At 33.1% G+C, this 27713-nt stretch overlaps 1 protein-coding gene across 1 annotated transcript; it reads left to right on the top strand.

Annotated features, from left to right (window-relative positions):
- Positions 1 to 27: 27 nt before the first annotated feature.
- Positions 28 to 27713, top strand: LOC124354649 (ADP-ribosylation factor 6-like). The gene is made up of 4 exons (XM_046805272.1): positions 28 to 143; positions 22329 to 22434; positions 26201 to 26304; positions 27471 to 27713. Exons 2-4 carry the CDS (start codon positions 22353 to 22355, stop codon positions 27696 to 27698), a joined length of 414 nt encoding a protein of 137 aa, XP_046661228.1. The 5' UTR covers positions 28 to 143; positions 22329 to 22352; the 3' UTR covers positions 27699 to 27713.

The raw sequence follows: 27713 nt of genomic DNA, 5'->3' as shown, positions 1-27713 counted from the left end.
TGGAAGAGATGGGATGGAATCCAAAATCTAAATGTCCTCAATAGATGGCAGTGGTGTTGCTGACTGTGAATGTTTGATGTCTAAAGTATGGAGTGTTTAGGTGTGATAGTGTTTATACCATATTAATTTGTAAATGTTTGAAGGTAAATGTAATTATAATTATTATAATAGCTTAATCTCTTTAATTAAAGACTCTTTAATTAGTTATACATATTTAATCGCGCATTGATCTCTATAATCTAAGTCTAGGCTATGTTCCGTTATCTCCGGCCCACCTCTTCCTGTGGAGGTGTTACCAGTCATTATATTTTATACACTGAACTGTGTTCTATAATTTTTGCTCTAATTATTCACATATTATATAATTATTTTCACTCTGAACACAACTCAACTAAGTAACTTGGTGGTGTTTAATGAAGCTTACTCATTGAATTGAATATTGACTCCACCTTTTCAAATTTAGGACCTATCCTATTTAAGTAATACAGGCTAATTTTTTATGCATTACATTTATTTAGGTTTTGCGCTTAAACCTTATTACAGAGACTTTGCCTGAATTCTCTTTAGAATGCGGAGTGTTGACAGTGACAACAGCTAAAATTAAGTCAGATGATCTGAATTTATTGATATAAGCTTAAAAACCCTTATATTACACTTAACTCACATCTTAGATATCCTTGCCTAATGTATTCCTAAGGCATTGAACTTTCCATGCTACCATCTAGGCCTACACTAGGTTATATTGAAAATTCAATGAATTTGATTTGTATCAGTCAGATAGGCTGACTGCAGTATAATGAGAGACTGTAATAAGCGGCCTACACCCGTTAGGCTATTCGGTTGTTTTATCGAACAATTCTATATATTATCCACCTCCTATATGTAAAAATCGTGCACAATAAGAGTTAGAATAAATTACTGTAACAAGAAGAATCTCATACATTACAATTTTAAAAACATAAATTTAACACTAACATTACAAAACAACAAAACAAACTATGGCCTAGACTTAGATATCAAACAAACCTTACGATATTAATAACTTGCCCAGCTTGATATAAACGAATAACCGATGTTGTGAAATGGAGGAAAGAATCCTCTACATGAGTAACCAGAAACCAAACCTACATGTTGAAGCCACTTAAACAAATTTCGTCATTTGTGAGAAATATCTCGCATACTTTCCTCATATTCATCGCCATTTTCAAAGTCTCGAAATACAGTTACTTCTTGCTGTTTCATTATAATTACTAGAACTAATAAGTTGAAATCATATGCTAAAATAAATAAATTTTAATATCGAACTATTCCTTCGGATGAAAACATCGAACCATTCGATAAAAACAACCGAATAATGAATGTAGGCTATTTATTAAAGTCTACCCAGTATAATAAGCGGCCACCAACACAATCAAATGATTATCTAATGACCATCCAAATGACTGAAAGCAAAATGTCTGACCATAACGTAATAGATATTTAAAAGAACAATTTGGTTTGGCTAGTTTTCATTCTTATAAACTAATGTTTACATATTAATATAATTCAAATTGAAATATAATGTATAGCCTAATTACAGCAAAACAATAACATTTACTTACCTTATTTATTTTCAAGGATAAATGTGGCTTGCTTGTGTAACAAAGAAGACACTTTTATCACTGTTTTTGCCATTATTACTGTAGTCAATAACAAAACACATGAGTTTATTTTGAATTTATTTCCAAACGCGTTTATACTTTAAATAAATTTTGAACCATGATGTCAAATTGAATTAAGTTTTAGGTTTTAAAAATGTTAATATAGAAAAGTTATATTTTATGTGTAAAGAAATAAATTTGTTTTTTAAATTGTATAAAATTACTAAATTGTATTTAAAGTACTCTTGAACCGCATAGTACTATCTATTACTTTACAGCGTAGACATGTTTGATAACATTTAAGAAATGCTCAAATGGATCATAATCATAATTTCTCGTCTATACATATCTTTTGCAAGATGATCAGCAATGCACTCACTTCTGAGACCAGTTTTGAAGATTTCTTTGTTTATACAAATATTTTAAACCAATATTTGCATATTCATCGCCATGTTGTTCTTGTTGTCACTAACCTTCTACATAAACGAAATAACAACAGCTGGTAATGGCGTCACTAGCAATAGCTGGTAATTATGCCAATAGTCCAAATAAAGAAAGCTGGCAATGATTAATTATGAATATGCATTCCATTGTGTTGTTGGCTGCTTATTATACTGTAATAATATACCGATAGGCTGTTAAAAGTGAACAAAATTTTGGCCTATTTCTAGTTCAACTTCATTTTGGTTTACACAATTAACTTTCTAGTACATCAAGATAGGATAAGAGAAAAGGCTGTAGTATAACAAGCGGCCACCACTACAATTGAATCGTCAATATTCATGATTATCTAGAATACTGAAACAAAAAATGTTGAACCGAATTAAGTTATAGTTTTTCAAATGACATTATAAATTCACTGTTTATATCTAAACAAGTAATAATTTAATAATTCTAAATAAAAACCTGTGTATGTGTGTATGCTATGTATAAATATAACAAATGAAACAATGTAATATTTAGTTACTATTTCAAAGTCAACAGTATAGTAAGCGATCACCACTTCAATCAAATCACTTTTACCAAATTATAGATTTCTAAACTATCAATAACTTACTAAAACATTTTGATTATAGTTATTTACAATTAAGTACTGAGTTAATTGACTGTCAATGTTAAATAATTATTGCTAGCTCTTTTAAATTTATTGACTAACAGTATTGTTCCAAATTTATTCAAGCAAAGTAAAATCATTTGTATGGTATTTCAGTAATGATCTCGGGTAGAGTACGATAAGCGGACCCGGTTTTTTATATCGAAATTGGCAAACAATATTACTTAATCATAACCATCAATATAATCAATCAATACTTATTCATTAATAATTTTGAACAACTGAAATAATCTATATTAACAGAGAGCTGTAAACACTTTCAAATAATACATGTAAGATAATATTTAAATTTTACATAAGTAACACTTGATTATTAAAGTGGCAGTCAATTTTAGAATACTGCACATCATTCCTTTGAAAGATGATAAGACATGTTTTTTGTGGCTTCATCATGTTGGACTCGTACCGAAAACCTATTATGTGAAATTTGTGGGAGAAAACCAACTGTAAATTCTGTGAGAGGAGCAAATATGGTCGTCTTCAGTTTTCCTAATTTTGGTTATAATAATTTTTATTTAAAACATATGATTGTTATTGAGGACTATAGATACTTTTATATTGATTGATAGTCTAGGATTTGAGATGCAAATATTAGGTATTGATGGTTACATTCTTCGATATAAAAAACCGGGTCCACTTATCGTACCCTACCCATGATCTCAAATACAATGTTGATGTACATGTTTTATTTTTATCACAAGCTGTCAGACCCTCAAGAACGTTTTACCTTCAAAATGGTTGTAGTATAATAAGTTGAAATTTTGACAAATAGTTTGAAGTGGTTAAAGTAAATATTTACCTAAGACACCACCACAACAAGTAAATCAGTTAACCAAATTGGGAGTTATTAATTTACAATGATTTCTATACTGCCTAGTTCTTCTGTATTTATTCAATACTGTTTATCCTTCAAAATAGTATTTTAAGAGGTAAGTTTTATATTCCTTTTTTATATGTAAAAAACACATATAGCCTAGCCCTAGATAGCTTTTAATTCATCATTAAATTATTACTTTTTTAGATATAAAATAACAGCTGATCTATAACATACTATAATTAATTTGGAATACCTATAATGTAGTTCTGTTTGACATTTTGGTTTTTATTGTTAGATAAACTTTCAAGAATATTCATCCCAATGACCCATCATTAACTCATCAATGGAGTAAAATACCATTGAAACCAGGAGGTATTTCAGATGAGCATTGAATTTGTTTTGAGATCAACTATATTTTTAAAATGTAGAATGCTAGCTCCAAATTACATGCCTCATTATTGCATGCTGGGTGTTTTAGTGATTAAAAAAACCATTAAACTAATTTAGAAATCAAAACTGGTATAGGCTACATAAGTAAAAAAATTGTTAAATGCCTGATTTCATTATGTTTTAACACTTTTACTTTTAAGTGACACAGTGTCTAATGTTGGTACACACAAAGTACAATGCTTAATAACCTTTGTTACTGAACATGTTAAAGAGAACAGATTATTTTAAACATAACAACTTAGTGTAAACACATTTACAATCATTTTACAATGTTTCATTTGAACATAGCAACTATCAATTAATGGTTATGTACAAATGTGCTACAATACTTAGTTTTCATTGATTGTACAGGACACCTTGCACTGTTGGAATGAGTATAATGGGATTTTTTTAAAACAAGCCACTATCTTCTGTTTTGTCAGTACTCTTCGAACACAATACATTTGTGCACATTATAGTTTTGAATTGTGTAACATCCTGATAGATATCACCGAGTAAGCAAAATCTGTGTAAATTTATGGATTATGCAATATAATCAGTAAAACTTCAGTTACATAAAAGTATGGGTATTCTTTGGGACTTTACAGTGCCGTACAAGGGGATTTGGCAGTGCAAGTCTAAGTTATTTTATTTTAATTTCCATCAGAATAAAGCATCTTGAGTAATCTGCTCTATGTAATCTATTTTTATACATTTTTAAAGTGACTCCAACTGCTCAAATCGCTCAAAATGCTTGGAAATTTAAAAAAATCTTTAGTCTACCCTACAACAGAATCAATTGTTGATTGGAGCTCAGCTAAATGATCACTTCACTTCAGTGCACGATACAGAGATCATAATTTAACGTAAATCTGGATTTCATAGTCTTCATGTTACATCTAAGTTGATGAAGAGGAAAACAGATAATATCTTACATAGTTTTTATAATGAATTTAGAATAGTATCAGTCACACAATAAACAAACGTGTTTGAGATTTTTGTTGGTGTCAGTTTAGACAGCGTCAACCAATCAATGTGTGAGTATGCCACTATTGGATTAATATATATATTGACAGTTTTACTGTCTCAGGTTCCTCTCACAACTGAGCTCTTCATCATAAGTTTAATCTATAAGGCATCTGTTGCAGTCAATCTGTTATCTAGCTATACCTTCACTACTGGTGTATACTGAGTGAAACGAACTATTCTCATTGTGATTCTGTGTCGTAATGAATCTGCCGCAGTCGACATGTTAAAGGTCAACACTCAAAAATCGGGAGTTGGAACGAACTAGAAATAAGACCATAAGGACAAAGACTAGAAACCATTAATAATTTAGTAGGTAGGCATACTTTGCTCTTATAACAGAAAATCTATCCATGAGTGAAACTGCTGAAGAAAAACTCTTGGCTTCAAAAATAATTTTTCATTATTTTATTGTACTCATATAGTAATGTCAATAAGTTACAATAAATATATTGAAATCAAATATTTAAAAAAAAATGTCACTTTTAATAATAATAATATGGTCTACATAATTATGCACTGTTTCAATCAGCCCACTTTGCTGTTACGCCTAAGAGAACTGCTGCTCATGTAAATTAACTTTTCTTTTAACTCGTTCCTTTTTATTTTCCTTGGGGCGGCCTACTGCCATGCACTTAAGCCTCAAGGGCTTTTTGCGCACCCCGGAAACACACCATGAGGCCCACCAGTCTACAACTTCAGCAGTTCAACAAACCGCCGAAAACAATCTATCAAGTCCTCCTGGGAAAATTCACCTCCCCTGTCCAAACTACCAAAGATGGCATACCGCTCTCTTGCTATTGCAGGGCAATCAAAGAGCAGGTGCTCAGCAGTCTCCTCCTGCTCATTACACCTTCCACAAAGCGGATCCTCCTGAAGGATGCCAACTCTGTGAAGATGCTTCCTCAGTTGACCATGCCCCGTAATGAGACCAATGACCTTAGAAGACATTGATCTGTTTAATGAGAGAAGGTCCGAAGCCACCTTGGAGGAAGGTGACTGTAATACCAGGTAATTCTAAGCAATGTATGGGTCAACCTCGATTTTTCTCATATTACAATATAATGTTCCAATAGTCAATTAGAAAAGGAAATGACTAGAATTTCTTGCCGGAAAGCAGTTATAGGGAACAGGCAAGCGCCAGACGATCATATATTGCTTAGAATTACCTATTATTAGTGATCAGGGGCACTGACGTGATCTGGGCTTCAAATTTGGAACTACTCGAGTTAATTTTTTTTCTAAAAGAGCAAGCAGCGCAAAGCGCTGCGCAGCGGGCAGGCATCGTGCATGATCCTTTTTTTTATTAAAAATTACTGATAAATTGTTATTACATATTACAATATAATGTAGGTAATGTATGTAAAACAATTTTAAACACATAATTACATGCCGGAAAGCAAAGTAAAACCAACCAAAAACCAACAACTAACCTTAATAGTCGGAGTTGGAGTCTGGCTCAATGGGTTTTTTGTTCACAGCGGTCACCGTACGCTGTGACACCGTTGTAGACATGTGAAATTGCCCAAAAGATGTTGTGTACTCTAGTTTTATAATCTGAATATTTTCTTTTAAACATAAACTCAGCTAAATGTCCAACAAGATGATGTTTTCTGTTGCCGTACCTTGGGATATTGCCTCTAACTTCCCGCCACAAACGTTCTATGGTTTGGGTGTGTGCGCCGGTATAGGGATCAATGAAATTGTAACTGTGGTTAACAGTAAGATGTTGGTAATTGTTATATTGTAAACAATTATAGCTTTTCCAACAATCACTGATTACTGTTGTTCCCGGCAACACATACTTTTGTATTATAGGTAACAACGTTTCTTGGCCGCGTACAGGAACGAAAAAACAACATTTTGTTTTCAACGCTCAATACCAGCGAAAACCCAATTCCCTTCAATAATACGGCCGCGATTATATTTACGTTTACCGATTTTTGCCTCGTCAATCTCTACTGTTTTGCCCACCCTTCCAATAGGTTCTGATTTTTCAACTAGAATAATCACACAAACTTCTCTGAGATAGCTACTCCAATCTACTACAGCAACATGAGACAGGTCGAGTTCATGTCTTAGCAGGTCATGTTGTGGTGGTTTTAATAACACCCAATAAGCCACAAATCGGCACACTGGTTGCGTTGTGAGATTATGGTTTTTGAAAAAAGTTAATTTATACTGAGACACATACTTTTTGCACTGGACTTTCACTTTCTTCCGGTTACTATCAGTCTTTTCTATCCTGTTCCAACATCGAAACACGTGATCCGTTTCATTTAAGGTCATTTGACCCCCCGCAACTCAGACATGTTTTATTACGTGGTAAAACTCCGTGGTCGTACAAAAAATTTCTTAAAGTTACACTATCCTCAGAACAAACTATAAATGATGCGTAAACTCACACGAATTACACAAAAAAGGATAACATCCGAACGGCTGAACATCACGATAGCAACTGATTAGGACCCGGCCGCCAGTGACTGATAACGCCGAGATAACGCCACGCGGACTGAAATTAATTCAGTATATACCCAGATCACGCACGATGCCTGCCCGCTGCACAGCGCTTCGCGCTGCTTGCTCTCTTAGGAAAAAAATTAACTCGAGTAGTTCCAAATTTGAAGCCCAGATCACGTCGATGCCCCTGATCACTAATAGGTAATTCTAAGCAATATATGACCGTCTGGCGGTTGCCTGCTCCCTATAACTGCTTTCCGGCAAGAAATTCTAGTCATTTCCTTTTCTAATTGACTATTGGAACATTATATTGTAATATGAGAAAAATCGAGGTTGACCCATATATTGCTTAGAATTACCTAATACCATTCTACTCGCTCTCAAACCCGGATGCAACCTCCACCTTCTCCCATGCTCCGCGTGAATCCATTTCGAGACAACCCTAGAGGATTCACGCCTTGGAACACCGCAGAACGGTTGAGGGCCCGTCATAATTGTCGCTGAGCCCTGGTTGGTCAGGGCATCAGCTCTTTCATTCCCAAGAATCCCCTCATGACCAGGAACCCAACAAACGGTTATATTGTTGATTCTGGCAAGGGAGGAAAACGGCCTGATAGCAATCTCAAACCAGTTTGGATTTGATCACGCAAGAATCCAGCGCAATCAGCGCTGCCTGACTGTCCGTGAAAATATTAATCGTCTTGCTCCTATATCGCAGACGAAGATTCTCACGAGCACATTCCATAATAGCTGCGACCTCCGCTTGAAAGATTGTCGGATACGGACCCATAGGGACCACCAGCTCCCTACATGGTCTCACTCCCAGAATTCCAGCGCCTGTGCCTCTTTTTGTTTTAGAGCCGTCTGTGAACCATTCGAGCTCCGCTGGTGGAAGAGGTTTCTTTCCCTCTGACCAATCATCCCTTGAGGGTAAAATAATCCTAAAGGGTTTGTCAAAGGAAAATTTGTGGCATCTGATCAGAGATCATGTGCAGAACATCCTCCTGTATCAGAGTGCTAATTCTCCAGTGCCCACCGCTGCAGCCCGACCAGAGTCCCATCTGCTGAAGACAGTAGGCACTCCTCCTGGCCATAGCCCGAATGACAATGTCCAGGGGGGCGAGGTTAAGACAACAATCTAGAGCCGCGCCTGGCGCACTAGAAAAAGCCCCAGTGATAGCAAGGCAGGCCATCCTTTGGATACCCGCCAGACGAGCTACCACCGTCTTGGCCTCCGTTTTTGGGCACCATACGACAGCTCCGTACATTAGTGCAGGTCTGACCACGGAAACATAAAGCCAGTACAAGAGCCTCGGCTTCAGTCCCCAGGGCCCACCTATCACACGTCTCCATTGCATTAGAGACCACTTACCCCTGGCAATGACCCTTTCTAGATGAGGTCCCCAGTTTAGAACTCTATCTAGGATCACGCCCAGGTACTTGACCTCAGACTTAAGCTCAACGGGTGAGCCTTTGAATAGAAAGGGACCAATGCCCTCCATCTGTCGCCTCCTGGTAAAGGCAACCACAACAGCCTAGGTGGTGTTGACAGTGAGGCCAACCTCATCACACACCAATTTCCCACCATGTTCAGAGCAGCATTGGTCAGTTCCGTGATTGTTGTGTTGAACTTGTGTGCCACTCACAAGAATCACAATATCATCTGCGTACCCTTGTGCAAAGACACCGCTGATATTCAAAGAATTTAGCAGGTCATCCACAACCAGGTTCCACAGAAGAGGAGAGAGGACGCCACCTTGCGGACAGGCCCTCGTAGTCTTCGCACTAACACTTGCTCCCATGAGGGTTGTAACAACAACCCTGTCCGTGAGCAAGGCCCCTATCCAGTCACACACCTGACCATCAACACCACGTCTTGAGACCGCATTGATAATCGCCTGAGTGGCTGTATTGTCAAAGGCTCCTTCAATGTCTAAAAAGACTCCTATGGCTACCTCTTTTGCCACCAGTGTCTTCTCAATCCTGCATACCAATTGATGCAGGGCCGAGTCGCATGACCTTCCTGGAGTGTAGGCATGCTGGTTAGGATGTAGAGGTCGCTCCAAAAGAGCTCCCTCCCAAACAAACCTGGCAACCATTTTCTCCATGGTTTTGAGAAGGAAGGAGGACAGGCATATCGGCCTGAAAGACTTCGGCCGATCCATGCCTGCCCTCCCCTGCTTCGGTATGAACACCACTCTGGACACTCTCCAGGATAGTGGGATGTACCTGAGAGCAACGGAGGCTCTGAACAGTCTGCACAGCTGGGGAAGGAGAATATCCAACCCCCGCTGCAAGCAAACCGGTCTCACCCCGTCACCCCCAGGAGCTTTGTAAGGACTGAAGAAGTTAATAGCCCATTCAATCCTTCTGAAGGTCACAATACGGTGCGCCAGACTCCACTGCAAATGGGTGGTGCGGCCCGCATGTCTCCCCTCACTGTCGGGTGGTTGATCACCCTCAAACACAAATTTCCAAATGCTGATTACATTCACTTGTAGTGCAATACATTTTTGAGGAGTTTTGCAAGCATATATTGAAATAAATAATCAATACATAAAAATTAGTAAATTGTAACATTATATTTCTTTTTTATGGATGCTAAGTTGTTTTCCATAAATGTCAACTTAACCTCACGTACTGTGATATTAGCACTACTAAGCAGCTCGCTGATATCATCAATAGCACAAGTCAGGCCGTGGAGAGTTAACATGTACCTTGGATTATAGAAATTGATACAATATAATTATAAATTTAAGAAAAAAATTAAACTACGAAACAAAAATAAAAAATTAAAGTAAATCAGCACAATTCACCTAATATTGGTAAGAGCACTTAATTATATAATTAAAATACAGAATGTAATCATTTATGAGGCTTAAAAACAACTAAGGAAATGAGTGAGTCTACTGTATAAGTGTAATATATGACACAAGATAGCCAGATTGGTCATTGCTTTATTTCACAGCTCTTAACCATTTCAACTCCAAAAATAACGTAAAGGATGAATTTTATACTCTACTCAAGCTTAAACTTTCCCATGTAAATATAAGTTGATTTTTTTTTAGGCAAAAAGTATTTAAAAGTTTTAATTTATCAGCTTTTAAATGTATGTGCCTCTCTAAAATTTAATTTTTTAAATAATCATTTCTGGTTAATGAATATTTTTATTATAATATTATATTGAAATTTGAAATATTTTATCCACATAAAATTATCATTATTGATTTTATTTTGGTATATACAGTATTTTAAATTATTCTCCTCCCCACCACTAGGGGACTCAGCTGGTCAGTGCTAAGCTGCTGGTATACAGCAAATTGTTTATTATGTTAGCAGCTATTAATAGTCAAAAGCAATATGAGTTTTGTAAACACTGATCTCAGAAAATTGTGTACTAACAATAGAATTATTGTAGCACCACTTATTATTGTCATATGTGAGCTCATTGCAGCCTCTAGTTGCAATCTATCATCTTATCTTATCTCTTTGTAAGGATGAGTCATACAAACCTCTTAATTTGTATACTACAAGGCTCTCTCAGTTGATATAGTAACTCTGTCAAGTGTTTTCTCAGTTACTTGGTTTATTAAAAGGCAATTATTTATTGTTTTCCTATAATTGTATGCTTTCATTCTGTAAATGTACCCGTTCAGCTTTACATGAATACCGTATCGGATAGGGAGACTTATAGCAGTATGCTAACTAAACTTTCTAGGCCCAATAACATTATTACAAGTGGAAAGTGTTGGATACAACAACAGTAAGAGTTTTGGTTGGACCTAAGCTCCTCGTAAAGTTAGGATATTTATGGCCTGTCTAATTTTTTGTTCTGAATATAGTTGAAATTTTAGAGACTCTTACATACCCTATCAACTTAATTCTAACAGTAGGTGAATATACAGATTGCCTTATATATGGTAAGATTATTCCTATTTTTAAAAAAGGTCAAAGGAATTGCCAGATAATTATTACCCTATTATAATTGTACCGATCCTTAGTAAAATAATTGAATCTTGTGTGTTTAAGCAATTATATGATTTTATCAGTTTGCAAGCAACGTAATTTATAGAATTAATTTGGGTTTAAGCCTAATCACTCAACCACAATGGATTAGAAAATAAGCTAGTGATAGGTTCCACCTTTATTGACCTACCAAAGGAATTCTTCAAACCATTGTATTCTTTTGAATAAACTGAATTATTATGATGTAAGGAAGAAAGAGTTAACATCAATAAAAAGTTACCTGCTAGATAGAAGGGAAATGGCCACTGTTAAAAATGTTTTCATTCGAGTGTCAAAGATTTGTTGCAGTTGTACGTCAGGGCTCTGAGCTTGGCTCCTTTTAATTTTTACTTTTATTAATGATTTTAATTTTAGTGTAACATCAATGTCTGCAGGTAACATCAATGTCTGCAGGTATTGTCTTTATGCAGACAACACAACCATTCTCTGTTCTAATACTGATCTTTGTGTACTCAAATTAAACTTGGATCATTTGCTTCAACTAGCTAAAAACTGGTACTCTGCTAATTGATAAGACTGATTTATAATTTTTACACATAGAAACAACTTGGACCTGGTTACATTTCTTAAACCTGTCAAGCTTGTGGGGATTTTTCTAGATAGTAAGCTTTTGTAAAGGCACATGTTGAAAATATCTGTATAAAGTTTTCTAGATTCCTTTTTCTGCTACCATGTACACCTTTGTAATAGTACTCAGTTAAGGGGCAACTCTGCTGCTGACAAAAAAGCATTTTTGGCAAAAAAGGCAGTTAGAGTAATAGTTGATCTTACATCTTGAGAATCGTGTGGATACACTTTTTCTAGTTTTAAAATTATGACAATTGCTTATACATACATTTTTCAAAATATAGTTTTTGTTGCAGAAAACTTTAATGATTTTTCTTCACACGAATCTTTGCATGATTATAACATCAGATTTAGACAAAATCTTTTAACACCCACTATAAGATTGGATAAGACATATAATACCTACAGTTTTTCAGCATATAATATTCAGTAAGTTACCATTTTGTATAAGGGATTAGTCTATAAACTAGTTCAAATTAGTTATTTCAGCTTGGTTACAGCTCAAAGCCGTTTATTCAATTAATGAGTAAATAAAAAGTAATATGCTTGACTTGTCTATGGAATTAACGTAGACCAAAGACATTTTAATTTTAATTTAGTATCATTATTGTAATATAGGATTATTTTAATCTAGTGTAATTTTGTTGTATGTAATGTAAATTACTTTGATGAAGCCTATTGTAACAAAGTGTTATTTAATGGCTAATAATCTTGAATTATTGAGTAATGTTATAACACTGTTATCACCAATACTGAAAAGTTATAAGTCTATGTGCTAAAATATTATTTCATAACTAAAAGATATACTTTTCTTTCCATTATTAATATCGTCTAGATAAATTGAAATTTAATAGGAATTTTTATTATAAAAACACATGTTAATCGCTCAACAATTGTAATGTTCTGCAAATTTATAAAGTTTAGAAAACTTTTGTTTTTTTTTTAATTGTTAAGTTGTAAATAGCAGATTATTTTGTGTTAAAAAGTATTGCAGTAAATGCAGTTACACTTCTAATTTCAAATATTTTAGAGTATGAGATTGTTTAACATGCGAGCACACACAAACCCGTGGCAAATTGTTGCATTTAAAAAATATGTTATGCAGGAATTTTGTTTTTGTCAAATAAAGGATAGGTGGCTGGGTAATTCTCAGTCTCTCTGCGTGACTTAAACCGGATCAGTTGTTGACTGGCCGCAGGGATGTGCAGTGCCTTCCTTAACTATCTTAATCTTAAACTTAATACACTTGTTTAAAAATGTATTAAGTTTTTATATATTGCAAAAACGTAATTTTCATATACTAATAGAAAATTAATCAAGAAGACCAAGATCAGAAAGGCCGTTGATACAGCTGACTCTTAGTCACATGTTCCTAGACCAGTGGTATCTGGAAAAAGTTTGTAAATTATCATGTTTAATTACACCTCAAACCCCTTAACACATCTTTTCTTCAACAAGAGGCATAATTTTTTTTATTGTAATTAATATTTATTTCACTGAATTGTATGTAAAAATAGTAATAATATACCAAAAGCAATAAGGAAACTTATATTTAATTATTTAAACTTTCATTTAATTTATAAAACTAGTCAATAAGTACTCCTGTGGAGATACAATAGTACTCTAGATGCAGACTTCATAACAAAAGCTGATAGTGAACACACTGGTACCGCCATTGTGTTCATACTGGAGTGGCAGCTTTAGAAAAGGGGGAGAAGACAGACACCCAAGGTCGCTAGAGTTGCCAACCCATAACGGCAGCAAAAACGATATAATGGCAATAAGACATGGCAGTTCGAGGAGGAGCGTTGGTACTGTCAGGGGTGAAGTAAATGTAAAAGCTATTGGTTTCTAATACTTTTGAATAAGAACAATAAACACTGTGTGATGTAAATATTAAAGTATTAGCACTTGAATTGATTTGAATATTTCACTTAAACTTAACGAAATCAAAATGAACTGTGAGCACAATTTCAAATACTACCTCTGACTCACAGTGACATAGGTGGAATGCATGATGTAAGCAGACAAAGATGTGTTCTTGCTCATGTAGGGCGGAGCCACTGGCGAGGAGTTGACTTCAGCCAGTTAGCAGATCTGAGGGGACTATACTGTTCCATGTGGTCGCTATTTAGTAAAATTTTTAACTGCCTAATTCGTTCAATTCAGTGATAATATATATATATATATATATATATATATTATTTAGAATTGAACACATAAATATTTACTTAAATTTATAACCTCTGGATTAGTGTTTAGTTTGCATATTGTCTACAAAAGAAATTGTTTAAAAGGTTCCTGAAAAATGAAAATAAAGCGATGCAATGAATTCAGTCTTGTCGTAGGATATATAAAGTAAATATCAAAGATCAGGATTTGTTCAGTTCGGTTTAGACAACTATTCTTTCAGCTATTGCATTAAAAGTTATTGCAACAATATTTGATAAATGTGAACTCTTAAAGGATTTTACTCAGTTAAAGGTATTTTGGCTTAGGAACAGTTGAAGCGTGTAAAAGAAAAATAAACAAGTTTTCATTACTTTTTCTAATGTTAAAAGAGGGGTTTTAGCAAATAAAGAAAAAGGTTGTTTAGTAATTTTGCCAAACATTAAAAAATGAATAAAAGAATTTTGGTTGAAAAGCTTTACTGCAAAAGATTGTACTGTAAACTAAAAAGTTTTAAAGATAAACTAAAGTATTTCTTCTCAAAATATAAAGGAGTGAATGAACGAAAAAGAAAACTAAGTGGAATTAAAAATATTAGTTGTATAATAACATTAAGAAAAGTAAAAGCCTGTCCCTATTTGAGTAAAATATTAAAGTATCTATTGTACGTTAAATTTCCTTGTGATGATAAGTTTTGTACTTTGAGTGTAAATTAGATTAGTGATAGAACTTGTTAAAAGAAAAATACAATACAAGTTTTGATTCATTATAAAATAAAAGTATTCTGTTTTGTATGATACTACTTCAATGCAATTTAAACTTATTTTAAGAAAAATATAAATTGTAAATGTATGGTATATGCATAGTATTTAGAAATTTAACAATGATGTGTTTTGGGATAAGAATATTAATCTAAAGACTTGTTATCAGAATGACTAACAATTCTTATTCATATAAAACAACAATATTGAATAACTAAATTTGTACAAAGGTTTTTTTTTCAGAGCGGAATAGTTTTGAAAAAATATATTGGTATATTGGTTGTTATAACCTGTTTTATTTAGAATAGTACACATTATTTTAAATCCTGTTACATTATTTACTGAGGTCCAACTGTTTCAGCGCTTTGTTTAATGTACTGGTAAACTTTTTAGTAAGGCGATAACTATGCTTTTTAATGATTAAATATTATATAAATAACTAAACAATACAAAGTAAGATTTAAAAAATAATTATTTGTTTATCTTAGAAAAGGGATTTTACATTTTTCAGCATTAAGATTCACTATAATATGAAAAGTACATTAATATGGATATGGTGTCTGATTTACTTAAAAATTTCATCATCTAAGACTAATTTTATAAAAATCATAGTATTAAAATTATAACTCAGTGTAATAAAAATAGATTTTTGCGTGATAAAAATAAAATGGAGTGTCGTTGTTAACTGAGTGAACACATGCTCGCAGCCGACTTGTTTTAGTCCAGCATATGAGCACACCCCTGTCTCCTTATACAAGTGTGAGTTAAAAGTATGGATACACTCTGTTTAGTTTTGGATAGATGAAGATGGAGGGATGGAACTCTGGGACACCTTTCTAGGAAATAAAAGTGAACTTTTTAATCATTGGTACAACTATGCGCAATTCCCCAAACTGGAATTTTAGGGGAGCAGCTCAAATTTTTAAATGCTACCCATTTGAAAGGTCTTGATAAAAGAAAATCTGTGGAAACAAGAGCTTTCTATCTCAACACAGTACAAAATGACAGCTCATTGAAATTAATTAAGTTAAAAGCATGGAGGGATCCTGCTCAACCTTCATTGTACAAAGATAGAAAAATAAAACTCAGGACAACCCTCCGGGTAACAAAAGCAAATAATTTTCCCAAAATGGGCACTGTAGCACTAGTAATTACAATTATGTTAAGCAAAAAACTGCTAAAGCTTACTAACCTGTGTTTTTTTCTTATTAGGTGTTCAAACTGCTCTTCCAGGACAGTTTACAATGCCCAAGCGTGTTTTAGAAACTTGAAACGGCACCCTGTATGGATTCACACGGGATTTTTTTAATTTCCACTACTATTCTGTCCCTAAGGTTTTTTTAATGCACTGGGGTTTTGTTTTATACACGTTGTTTTTAATGTGACCCCACACAAAGTAGTCAAGTGGAGATATATCTGGCGATCTTGATGGCCACTTGAGACTTTTTGTTCTGCCTATCCAGCGATTTGAAAAATATTGTTTAATTATTCGTGGACATGCAGGCCATAGTGTGGAGGTAATCCATCCTGCTGGAACCATACATCATTACAGTTGTTAGTTGTTAATTAGATAGCTGGTTAAACCTGGTTTTGTACCATTTCCTGGTATACCTCAGCATTAAGGTTTCCATCAATAAAAAAGGCCCAACAAACTGGTCCCTCACAATGCCAAGCAACAAATTCAATTTTTCAGGGTGCTGGGTATGTTGCTCTCTCATCCAATGATCAAAATTGTCCTCACTTATCTCATTTACTAAACTAATTTTGTATGCTTTATAACCACTGTCATGTAAAACTTTACAAACTGATGTTTGAGATATATCTAATATTTGAGAAACATTTCTTGTTGAGGCATGAGGATCTACAACAGACTGTAAAACGTCAAGTAACAATGCTTCTTTTGTAGCTGATTTGGACCAGGTTTGGGGCAGTCTTTAATGATGCCTGTTTCCTGGAAAACGGTTGGATTGTTTTTTTAACTCCTGATTTAGATACAGAATTTCTATTGGGATAAGTGACATTAAATAAATTCCTTACTTTATCGTAAGATCTCACCTGGTCTCATTAACCTCACATCATCAGGATTATAATACGCTCTTGTTCTCATAAACACTCCATTTCATCGTAAATCATCACGAAAACGTCTTAACTTAATTAGTTCCAACCTGAAACTTAACATGATACTAGACTTCCTCAAAACTTGATAAGGTAGGCCTGCCCTGTAGCAGGTAATAACTGTAAAATAGGTTTGAGTTTGTAAGGAAAGTGGTTGTCTATTGAAGTTCTTCTGAATGTAGATGTTCACGTTTTGCCTCAATTAATTTTTAATTAATTTCAATGAGTTGCCATTTTGTATTTGGTTGAGATAGAAAGCTTAAGTTTCCACTGTTCTTCTTTTATCAAGACCTTTCAAATGAGGTGTCTTTTAATTGGTCTTTTTATTTAAAAAATGCGTGCCCCCCAATCCCATGTTGAGGAAATGGGCAAAGTTGTAACAGTGACTAAAAAAATCACTTTTATTTCTTAGAAAGGTGTTCTGAATTCCATCCCTCCATCTTTATCCACCAAAAACTAAACAGAGTGTATCCATACTTTTAACTCTAACTGTATAATGGGGTGCAATGCTAGATACTCGGACTGGAAAATGGTACGGATAGCGTTGCCACCTAGAATCGAACAAGTGATTCAAAGAAAATCAAATGTTCTCCGCCCTAAACTTGTCTGCTTTATATACGAAGTGTGCTCTCTACAATTTACATATTTATTTTACCCGGCGCATCCCTATGCGCTTGGAGTTCGTCGGGCCGACAATGCTCGTCAGCATCCCAGAGTGTTGATTACTTAACTTGATTGTTTTCCCGCCGTAATAACCTTCCCGTTTCCAAAAAAAGAATATCTATATAAAGTTTTGCGTTTTTATTCTCTTTGTATATCACCTTGGGTTAGATCAGAAAATTTCCGTTAATACGCCCAACATTGTCTCTAATAAACATAACCTAAAAAAGTCACGTTCCGACTTAGAGCGTGGTATCGTAGTACAAAATGTAGCTATTCTCTATCTAGACTACAAACACCTAACCTTTCCCCGGATTTGTACACTCAACTCACTATTCGCCGACAGTAATGTTTAGGTAGACGCACAGTTATCATGTCCAACATCGGTCCCGCTGCTAGCCTCCCGGCTTGTTAATTACTTCCTTGTTTGTTTCCCCGCGGTCCGTAACGTGCACAACAAACTAAATACCTGTATGAAACTCTACATATTTATTTATTCTGTTTGTATGTTTACCTCATAGTTAGTAATAGCCTTTATATTCATTTTAACTGCAATGTCACAATACAGACAATTTAATGGATACAATATATCTTTAATAATAATTTCTTTCAATAGTTAAGTTGTATAAGAAGTAATAGGATATTTTGTTGGTTATAAAACGTATACCTATAAGAAGTAGGTATATTAAATGTATATTTTAAAAGTGTACTTGAAAAAGTTGTTAATTACAACGAAATATTGTATGAAAAAATTGTAGTTTTCTTTTGAAACTGCTATAAGAGACTATATATATATATAAAATCAATAACACTTATTTCTTTCACCAGAATAGATAGTTTCAATGTAGATCTATAATCCAGCTAATTTTTCAACCATTATCACAAACCTTCGCTTGAAACTTTACATTCTACACAGCTTGTAAGCAGTTCATACAGCTTCCAAACTATCGAAGCCTAATTCAAAATTTAGAGTTTCAATTTCTTGGGAAGGGTCCGGGATTATTTTATAGGTGGCTTCATCTCGTCGTTCGCCGACAGTCTAGGTAGTCCGGCAATGTTACGTTCGTTACCTTGGCCAACGTCGGTCTCGCTGCTGCTAGCACCCCAGCATGCTGTTTACGTTCTCGTTTATATATGCACTTATAAACAAATTAACTCGTTTATAGAAATATATTTCTTAATTTTCTTGTTGACATCATCTCATAGTTTTCAGACAGTCGAGGTAAACGTGTAGCGTTGTATTATCCATGTCCTGTATCGTCCTCGCTGCTAGCATCGCAGCAAGTTATTTACTTTCTCGTTTATTTCCGTACTTATAAACAACACATTATTTTTATAAAACTATTTCATAGTTTTCTTGTTGACGTCATCTCATCTTTTACAGACAGTCTTGTCGCATTGATAGAAAAACCTAAAATTTACTGTTTAAATTGCAATTTACAGTTGTTTTTATTAAACTGTATTAGAGTCATAAAATCGTTTTATTATTTTATTTTATTCTTTTGTGAAACGTGTAGATTTCAGGTGTTGAAAACCAACAATAAATAATATATCCTCACAAAAGACAACTTTCACGGAACAAAATAAAAAAAATTATGGTTGCCTGTAAAGTCGGTTTTACGGGCGAAGATTTTACGTGACAACGTCTTTTTCTCGGTAGAATATTTATTGATATGAATATTATTAAATTGCACAATAGGAACAAGGAATTGAATGAAAATAAGAATTGCACAAATTTTAACTATAGAAATATATTTTGTTTACTAAAACATTGTACATAATTTGAAATTAATTAAAATTTGTTATTGTAAATGGTAAAGTTGAATAAAACATTTACTAAAATTGGAATTTGAAATTCTTGCTAAACACAGTTAAATTCTAACTCCGCGCGTGGTGATTGGTCGGTTTAGTTCGTTTGTTTGGTCGCACTGTTATGACAGGTTAGAGGTTAGAGGTTATAATTTGTTATTTTAAATGTTTGACTAGCAATACGCGCTGTTTCTTCTCAATCGACTGAATTACGATTGATTGCAGAGTGATTTAAACTAATAATTAACTTAACACTATCAACATTTGTCAATAGTATGACGTAACCTATAAACTCAGTTTCTCAACTTTTGTGTCAATCTAACAATTAATCAATCAATCATAGTTTACGATAATGAAATATCAGTGTACAATTATTTACCTTTATTGTTGTAGTTGTTGTAAATGACGAATCTAAGCACTCCACATTTTCACGAATAAACATAGTTATCTGCTTTATCCCGTGCGGCGGACCCACAGTTATCTGCTTTATCCCGTGCGGATCCCGTGCGGCGGACGCACTGGACGGGCATCGTAACGTTACCGGGCGTTACACTTTTTCATGAGTGACTCCGAGCCGCAACCTAATTTAAGACGTTGTCACGTCAAAAGTAAATAAAATTTTGATTACCTATTCAAAGTTTGTGTTAGAAAAATAAAATTGTCAGTTTTCGGTCACTTATGTTCATAGTGAATCTATTAAGCAATTTTAATCCAGAAACATTGTGTTATAGATTTTACAAAATATATATGGAAAATGTCCAAAACCCTGTTGTCCTTTCAAACCTACCATCGGTTGCGACTTAAAGCTTTCAAGTTTCTGTTGAAAATGTCTGTCTCATTTAAAGGTAGATATTAAATATTACCAACGGTATTTTTTATACTGCATCATTAACATTGGACATTGATATCTTGTGCATCAATACGTGTCTGATGAATAATTTTATATAAACGTTATACAAGTTCAAAACACGTTAGTAATTTAATACAGTCACAGCTGTTCCTATAGACTCCCTCTCCCTCCGCCGCGCCGTTTAGTACGTAATGCATGTTAGAGAGAATGTAGGCGCGAACGATCAGGCATAGTCCTTATAAGAGTATAACATCTTATAATACGTATATTGAGTTATTACAGGCTGTAGACAAGTGCGAGGGTGGTGTAACGTAACCTTCCATGTCCAGTGACAGTGACACTGCTCGCGCTCCTCGGAGCCGAGCGGACGCCTAGCGAACTGTGACCGAACCGAACCACTTTCTCCCGCCTTTCTTCTTACCGTCTCCGCGCCACATCCGACCTACTTCGCCACATCTTTTCATCCGAGTTTCCCGATCGCAGCGCTTTTCTCAAAACGTTTCAAGGAGTAAAATCGTCACACTTTCATTCTGTTTCATGCCCGTCTATTTATGGAAAATGCTTTCAAATTCCAATACTGTACTTTTTTCAACAGGCTGAAAACTTTTCATTTTACGTTTGATTTACAGTAATAGCTTTTTGATAATAAAGCGAAAAGAAATGTTATTACGTGGCTGACTCTAACTTTCTCCCATTCTTTATGCTTCACAAATAAAATATGTCTGGTAGAAATTCCTAGTACTTTGTATTATCTAGTAAGCCAATTTTTGTAAGAAATCACTTCCTTGTCAGCCTCATGCAAGCCAATATTATCTCACCAGTCTCAAGATAATATTGGGAAACAAAGCTTAGCTAGGTAACCCTGTCTTGCTAGGTTCAGTATTTTTTGTGAAACATGGACTTTTTCAGAAACCCCAACATGTCAGCCCACCAAGTGAAATTGAGAATTGTACTGTAAAAAGTCAAAACTTTTATTTTTGTATGCCAGGGATTTTTTATGTTGTACTACTGTTGAGTAGATCAAATAATTTATATATAATAAATGTAATATAAATAATATATATATATATATATATATATATGTATATATAAATTATTTATACTATATATACTCATTTTTATCCAAACACTAAAAAAATATTTTTTGCTTAAACCATACCAGGCGCATGTTTTTCTATAAAACATTTGCAATTTAAACAGATATATTGCAATACTGTTTAATTTTTGGAAGCTAAAATATTTATCTTAGACTTCTTGAGCCAGTTGTTCACCGTAACCTTTTGCAAGAGGTATAATTTGTAAAATGAAATGCAAGAGATGAAAACTATATGAAAAACAAGGAAGTCAGTAATAATAGAAAATAAATCATGAACTTTATGAAGAACTTGCTAGCTGGTTCAAGATAGGTTTTAACTCCAAAAGGCACATGTTGGAGTTTAAACCTATATTTATATATATTTCTAAACTCCTATCTATATTTCTGGTGACCAGTGGGCAGGCCTACCTACTTGGGTTGATTTGAAAAGGTTTCTTTTAACTTCTTCATATCTCAAAAAAATATACATATTATGAAATAACAATTGTTATAAAACTGCAATTTGTGGATTTTAGTTCCTACCAAAATTTTATTTAGCATAAATAAAGATAGTCAAAATAATGGCATAACTTTCTCTCTGAATGCTGATTGTAGGAAATATTAGTTCATATTACGTATTTTTTCTCTCTCCCATGTCATGATATAGATTAGCTTTTGCAGTCTTGTCTTAAGTGACGTACTTCACCCATGTTATACTACTTTTGCAGATGAGGTTTGATCATACCTTGTTTAATTTTTACAAGTGAAAATGTAGTGTATGGATATGTAACAAAATATTATTTGTTCCAGATAACTTTCCGGTTTGGGAGCGAGATGGGGAAACTGCTCTCCAAGATCTTCGGCAACAAGGAGATGAGGATATTGATGTTAGGATTAGACGCTGCCGGCAAGACCAGTATCCTTTCACTCACAGTACAGTTATAGCGTTCATTCTTGGTTGTAAAATTATATTTGAGGTTGTTGATAAGAGTATAAATGTTGAACAGATACGACTTTTTATTTTACTTTAATTATTGAGGTTTTGATTGTTGGGATTTATTACATATGAATCGACATATGACTGAGAACAAATCTCCTTTGACTCAACACCAGAAAAAGTAGTCTTCTCCTACTCTAATTATAGTAATAACTGTATCTGGCGTCTCATTTCTTAATGCAGAATTTAACGTAGCACAATCAAATACTTGATCTTGGGTCCACATAGTTAATAGTATCACCTGGAAACAGACAAAATGTTCAATCTTTATAAAATAAACTTAGTTGTGTTACGTAACATTTTCCTATTTGGTAGTAGATATAAAACACTGTTAAAAGTATATTCTACATAAATATAACCCTACCCTATATAGTAGGCATTGCACTCTAGGATGATTAGGTAAACTTAACCCTAGAAGTGTGTCCATGTTACCAAAAGATAAAAACGTCAGTTCGATTTTTGACGTGTTGCAAGGGTTTTTTTAAAAATTCGTAAAAATATACTTGGTATCAAGAAAACATATATTGTTATATATCGTTTTTCTTTCTCAGAAGTTTTACTATTTTGAAATAGAAATAAATGTTTTGATATACTTTGGTTTAGTATATATTTTCATGAAAATAATGAGAAAAGAAATTGCAAAAAGTTTTATATGAAAATTTCAAGTTTGGACCTCTGTAAGGTATTGAAATATTACAGTAAGGTCAAAATGTTAAATGTATAAAATATAGAGAATTTTATGCCAAATTATAAAACATATTAAAAATTTCTATTAAACAAAAATTGTAATTTTGCCATTTTTTTTTACAAAAAGCGAATAACATGTACAAAAAATGTACAAGGGTTTGGAGTTTTCATTTTTTATTACCTCCAAATGTGACTATATATTTATATGAAAAAACAGTTTTATATTGTAAATTATACATGCTATTTGAAAACACTAAAAGTAAACAACAACAAAATTAAACTGTTATTTTATTATTAGCTTACAACAAAAAAAATCTTTTGAAAAATGAAAATATTTTGTAACAAAATTCAGAAACAAGCTACAAATTTTCACTTATACTTTTATGTTTATGTAATTTTTGAATATTCCCTTAGTAAGTATGTTTGTTTGGCTAAAATAAAATATAAGATATGTTCAAATACTTTGAGAAGGAACTGAGTTATGACATTTTTTTGTTAACAGTCGCACGTTGAAGAATTTACTCATAAAAAGTAATCTGGTTTGCAATGTAAAAAAAAATGAAAACATTTTTTTACTTGTTATATTATGTTAGAAAGAAATACACTCAATAATTTTTGAAATTGAGTGAAAAATAAATGTGCGTCAAATATTCTAAAACCTTGCATTGTAAAATTTTTGAAAATATATAAAACAATAGATATTATAGTTCAAAATAACATTGTTTTTATAATGTTTTTGTCATTTCATATGCATTTATGCAGTAGAGTATTTCAACCTGAAAAAAATAGGAGACCTAAATTATGAAAATCGGTAAAAAAATAAGCTCGTGGTGAAATAAAATGGTCAACAATGGCCGACAGGGATGGGTTGGGTTGGTCTTGATGCGACGCCGTGATTCATCTCTTTTGTTTCGCACTGCCGGAAACCTACTGAACTAAATTTACCGCTGAAAGATTGTACGGTAGATCGTTTCTTTCACATTACACTGTTTTTTTTATTTTCTTTATTGACAATAAATAACTGTGTGAATGTTATTATACTAACCAGCATAAAATATGCTGGTTTACAACTTTAGAATTGTACCTTTTTAGAATATTCATAGTAAATCAACTATTCATTCTAATGACTTTCTGTTGGCACTGAAAGAAAGAATATTTCATTCCGCGTCTATTGACATATGGCAGCACTGTTTGCAGGCAATAAGTAACTTGCTGTGATTGGTTGAAAATGACGTATGATCCGGCCACCCGCGAAATTCAACTCAAATGAATGACTTCTTCAGAAAACATTTCACCACGACCGTAATATTTGATGTTAGAAAAAAAAAAAACGTTAATGTGAAAATTGTAGAGTGGAAATCTCACAATTTCAATGATACCAAAAACATGGTGATTGTTTAAAGATAAATAATTATTTTTTAATGAAAAACTGAACCGACATACAATATGCTGGTTCCGCACAACACACATAAATTACAACCGACATAAAATATGCTGGTTCCACACTTCTAGGGTTAAAGAGCTGTTTTTCTCTAAAAAAAAAAGAAGGAATTATGAAAAATAATTGTACAAAATTTGATGCATCAAGCATGTCCAGTTTCATAGTTTTGAAACTTCACAATCTTCAATCAATACAATTTTTATTTACCAGTCAGACACTAATTACGATTAAGAAAAACAGTTAATTTCAATTCCTTTTCCAACATACATAATTATTTTAGTAGAGACAATGCATTCTTATTTACATGGTAGATGAAACGTACTATTTTTATAATATATAATGTTGATCATTTCCTGATTAATAATTATACTCATTATTTACTCTAGGTACTAATGTTTCAAAATTTTAATACTTGATACATTATAGCCATTACAAATTGTATTATATACTTGTTTTATATTTTAATATTATGTACTAGTTGTATTCCACTTATTGAAATCTGATCTACCACAAGGTAATATTTTTCTGTAATATGGTGTTATATGACGGTAAAATTTAAAATAAAATTGTTATGAGTAAAAAATGCACTGTCATCAACCCATTGAGGGAGACTCATGTTATTTATCTGGTCCATATTTGATCATATGTTGTTTAATTTTGCTGAATTTCCACTAAATGTTATCCAAATTTCCTTTTTTAAATATTTAGATAGATTTAGATTTAGTCAATTGCATGTAATGATGAAATATGTACAAAAACTTACGTTATTCTGAATTTTATAAGATGTTACATAGTGATTGTGAATATAATTCAAACATTTGTAATAAATGAAAGCTTTAATGAGTGTTCCACTTGCTGCTGCAACTTGAAGGCTAATGAATTACTTAAACAAATATACATTGTTAAACCTGTACGCAGTAACAGGTTTTAAAGTTAATAATAATATTTTATTTAACGTAATCTATAAATATAAATGTAAACAATACGTGGTTCATTTTTTTTGTGAAACAAAAACAAAAAAGTGAAAAAATGCAAAAGTGTCTTTTTATTTTCAAGCTAGTACTTTTCACAAATGTTCTCTTGTAAAAACCATTATGAACTACCAAATAAATATATATATAAATACTTAATTAAACTTACTTTACATTTTGTTTATTTTTTAATATAAATATAACTTTTTCAATTCAACTTACTTTTATTAAATACTTTTATATTATGTTGAAAAGTGTTTCTTTTTAACAATATTCTGAATGCCATAATTTTACAAATAGAAAAATAGTAGTAAAGGTAAATTCAAACTCATATTCTAATTTAAGTTGTCATCAGGTCTGCAGAGTGCTCATTAGGTTATTGAGATTCTTTAAATAATTAAAGAATTTAACAACATAATAAATATAATAACTACACATATTACTAAAAATTAGTAGGAAAAGTTTTTGATTTGTCTTCCCATTGGTTGGCTTCTTATTTGGTGAGAAGTACGTAATATAATACTGATATTTAAATGATTAGCTCTAAGATGTATGTTACATTGCCTTTTCCTTGACAGATTAACAGCAATACTTTACAAATTGAAACTAGGTCAATCAGTTACTACAATTCCCACTGTAGGGTTCAACGTAGAGACTGTCACTTACAAAAATGTTAAATTCAATGTGTGGGTAAGTGAAATGTAATTACAATACAATAACATCTAGGGAATTGTTTGATTGCATTACATATCAACATTAGCACTTAATTGGATACATTTCGTTGAAAAAACCTGTTTGAAAATTCATTCAGGAGAAACAAAGAGGACAATAAATTAAGTACAATGAACAACACGTATGATATAGTAATATTAGCAAGAAGTTAGCTAAAAGAAACAATAAAGTTAACATTTTGGTGTTTTTTTTTCTCCAGGTTGACTCACTAGATGATGACATTATTCTACAATAGATGACATTATTTTCAATATTTCTTATGAATGTGCCTCTATGTACCAATATATTGTAATGTGCTTTTTATGGTAGAACATTATTCTATTGTTATTAAAATTCACAATTATTTTAGTTTAGTATTTTAACTACTGTATTTTTAATTTTTCTTGGGTCCAAATATTAAGGAAATGCCCATAATATCCATATTCCGAGTACATACATAAATAAGTTCATGGCCTTGAGAACTAAAATACAAGTAATATAGTTAATAGTCCACAGTAAATAGTTGTATTGTATATGTATACAGTATACTTGTTCCAATGAAACACTAAAATGTTAAACTATGTCAGTAATACTTACATTGATAAACTGTACAATTAATTTGTTTGGTTTGTAATTTTTTTTTAACAAAGTACTTGAAGACGTATGAGACAAAGTCAACAAGTTCCACAATGACTTTTTATTTTTAAGCAGGGATTTATCAAAAGATAAATGTTTTCTCCCACAGCTAACTCTAAATAGTGGAAAAAAACTGAGTTTGCCAGTCTCTATGCTCTCCCTTCAAAACTATCTTGTTGTTAGTATTAAGGCACTGTGGTTATTAATTGTATTATGAAATTTTATGTATAGAGAGCAATGTCCAAATATAAGATCTTGTTTTTTTGCATGAAAAATCTCAATCTAAGACCTTTGATTTGCTGAAAAACCAAATTGAGAAGATTCAGTAAAAAAACCGCTTTGTACCAAGCGGCATGCAATTTTTAAATTGTGCACAAACATGAATATGGCATTCAGTGTGAGTGCCCCTCTACATTCCACACCACAAAATAAGAAATTAATTACATTGTGAAATTAGAATTTCTCATGGGAGTATCCACAGAATGCTTGATGACTGAACATTGTTACAGGATGTTGGAGGGCAGGATAAAATAAGGCCACTGTGGCGCCATTACTATACTGGCACACAGGGACTAATATTTGTGGTGGATTGTGCGGACAGAGACAGAATAGACGAGGCCAGGCAAGAGCTGCATCGCATCATCAACGACAGAGAGATGAGGGATGCAATTATCCTGATATTTGCCAACAAACAGGACCTGCCAGACGGTAAGACGGTTAGCACCTTCTTTCTTTAGGGAATTATATCCAAT

The sequence above is a fragment of the Homalodisca vitripennis genome, chromosome 2 (assembly GCF_021130785.1).
Source record: "Homalodisca vitripennis isolate AUS2020 chromosome 2, UT_GWSS_2.1, whole genome shotgun sequence".
In the NCBI taxonomy this organism is placed as follows: Eukaryota; Metazoa; Arthropoda; class Insecta; order Hemiptera; family Cicadellidae; genus Homalodisca; species Homalodisca vitripennis.
The sequence above is the reverse complement of the archived record's forward strand: the minus strand, read 5'-3'. Positions and strand labels throughout refer to the sequence as shown.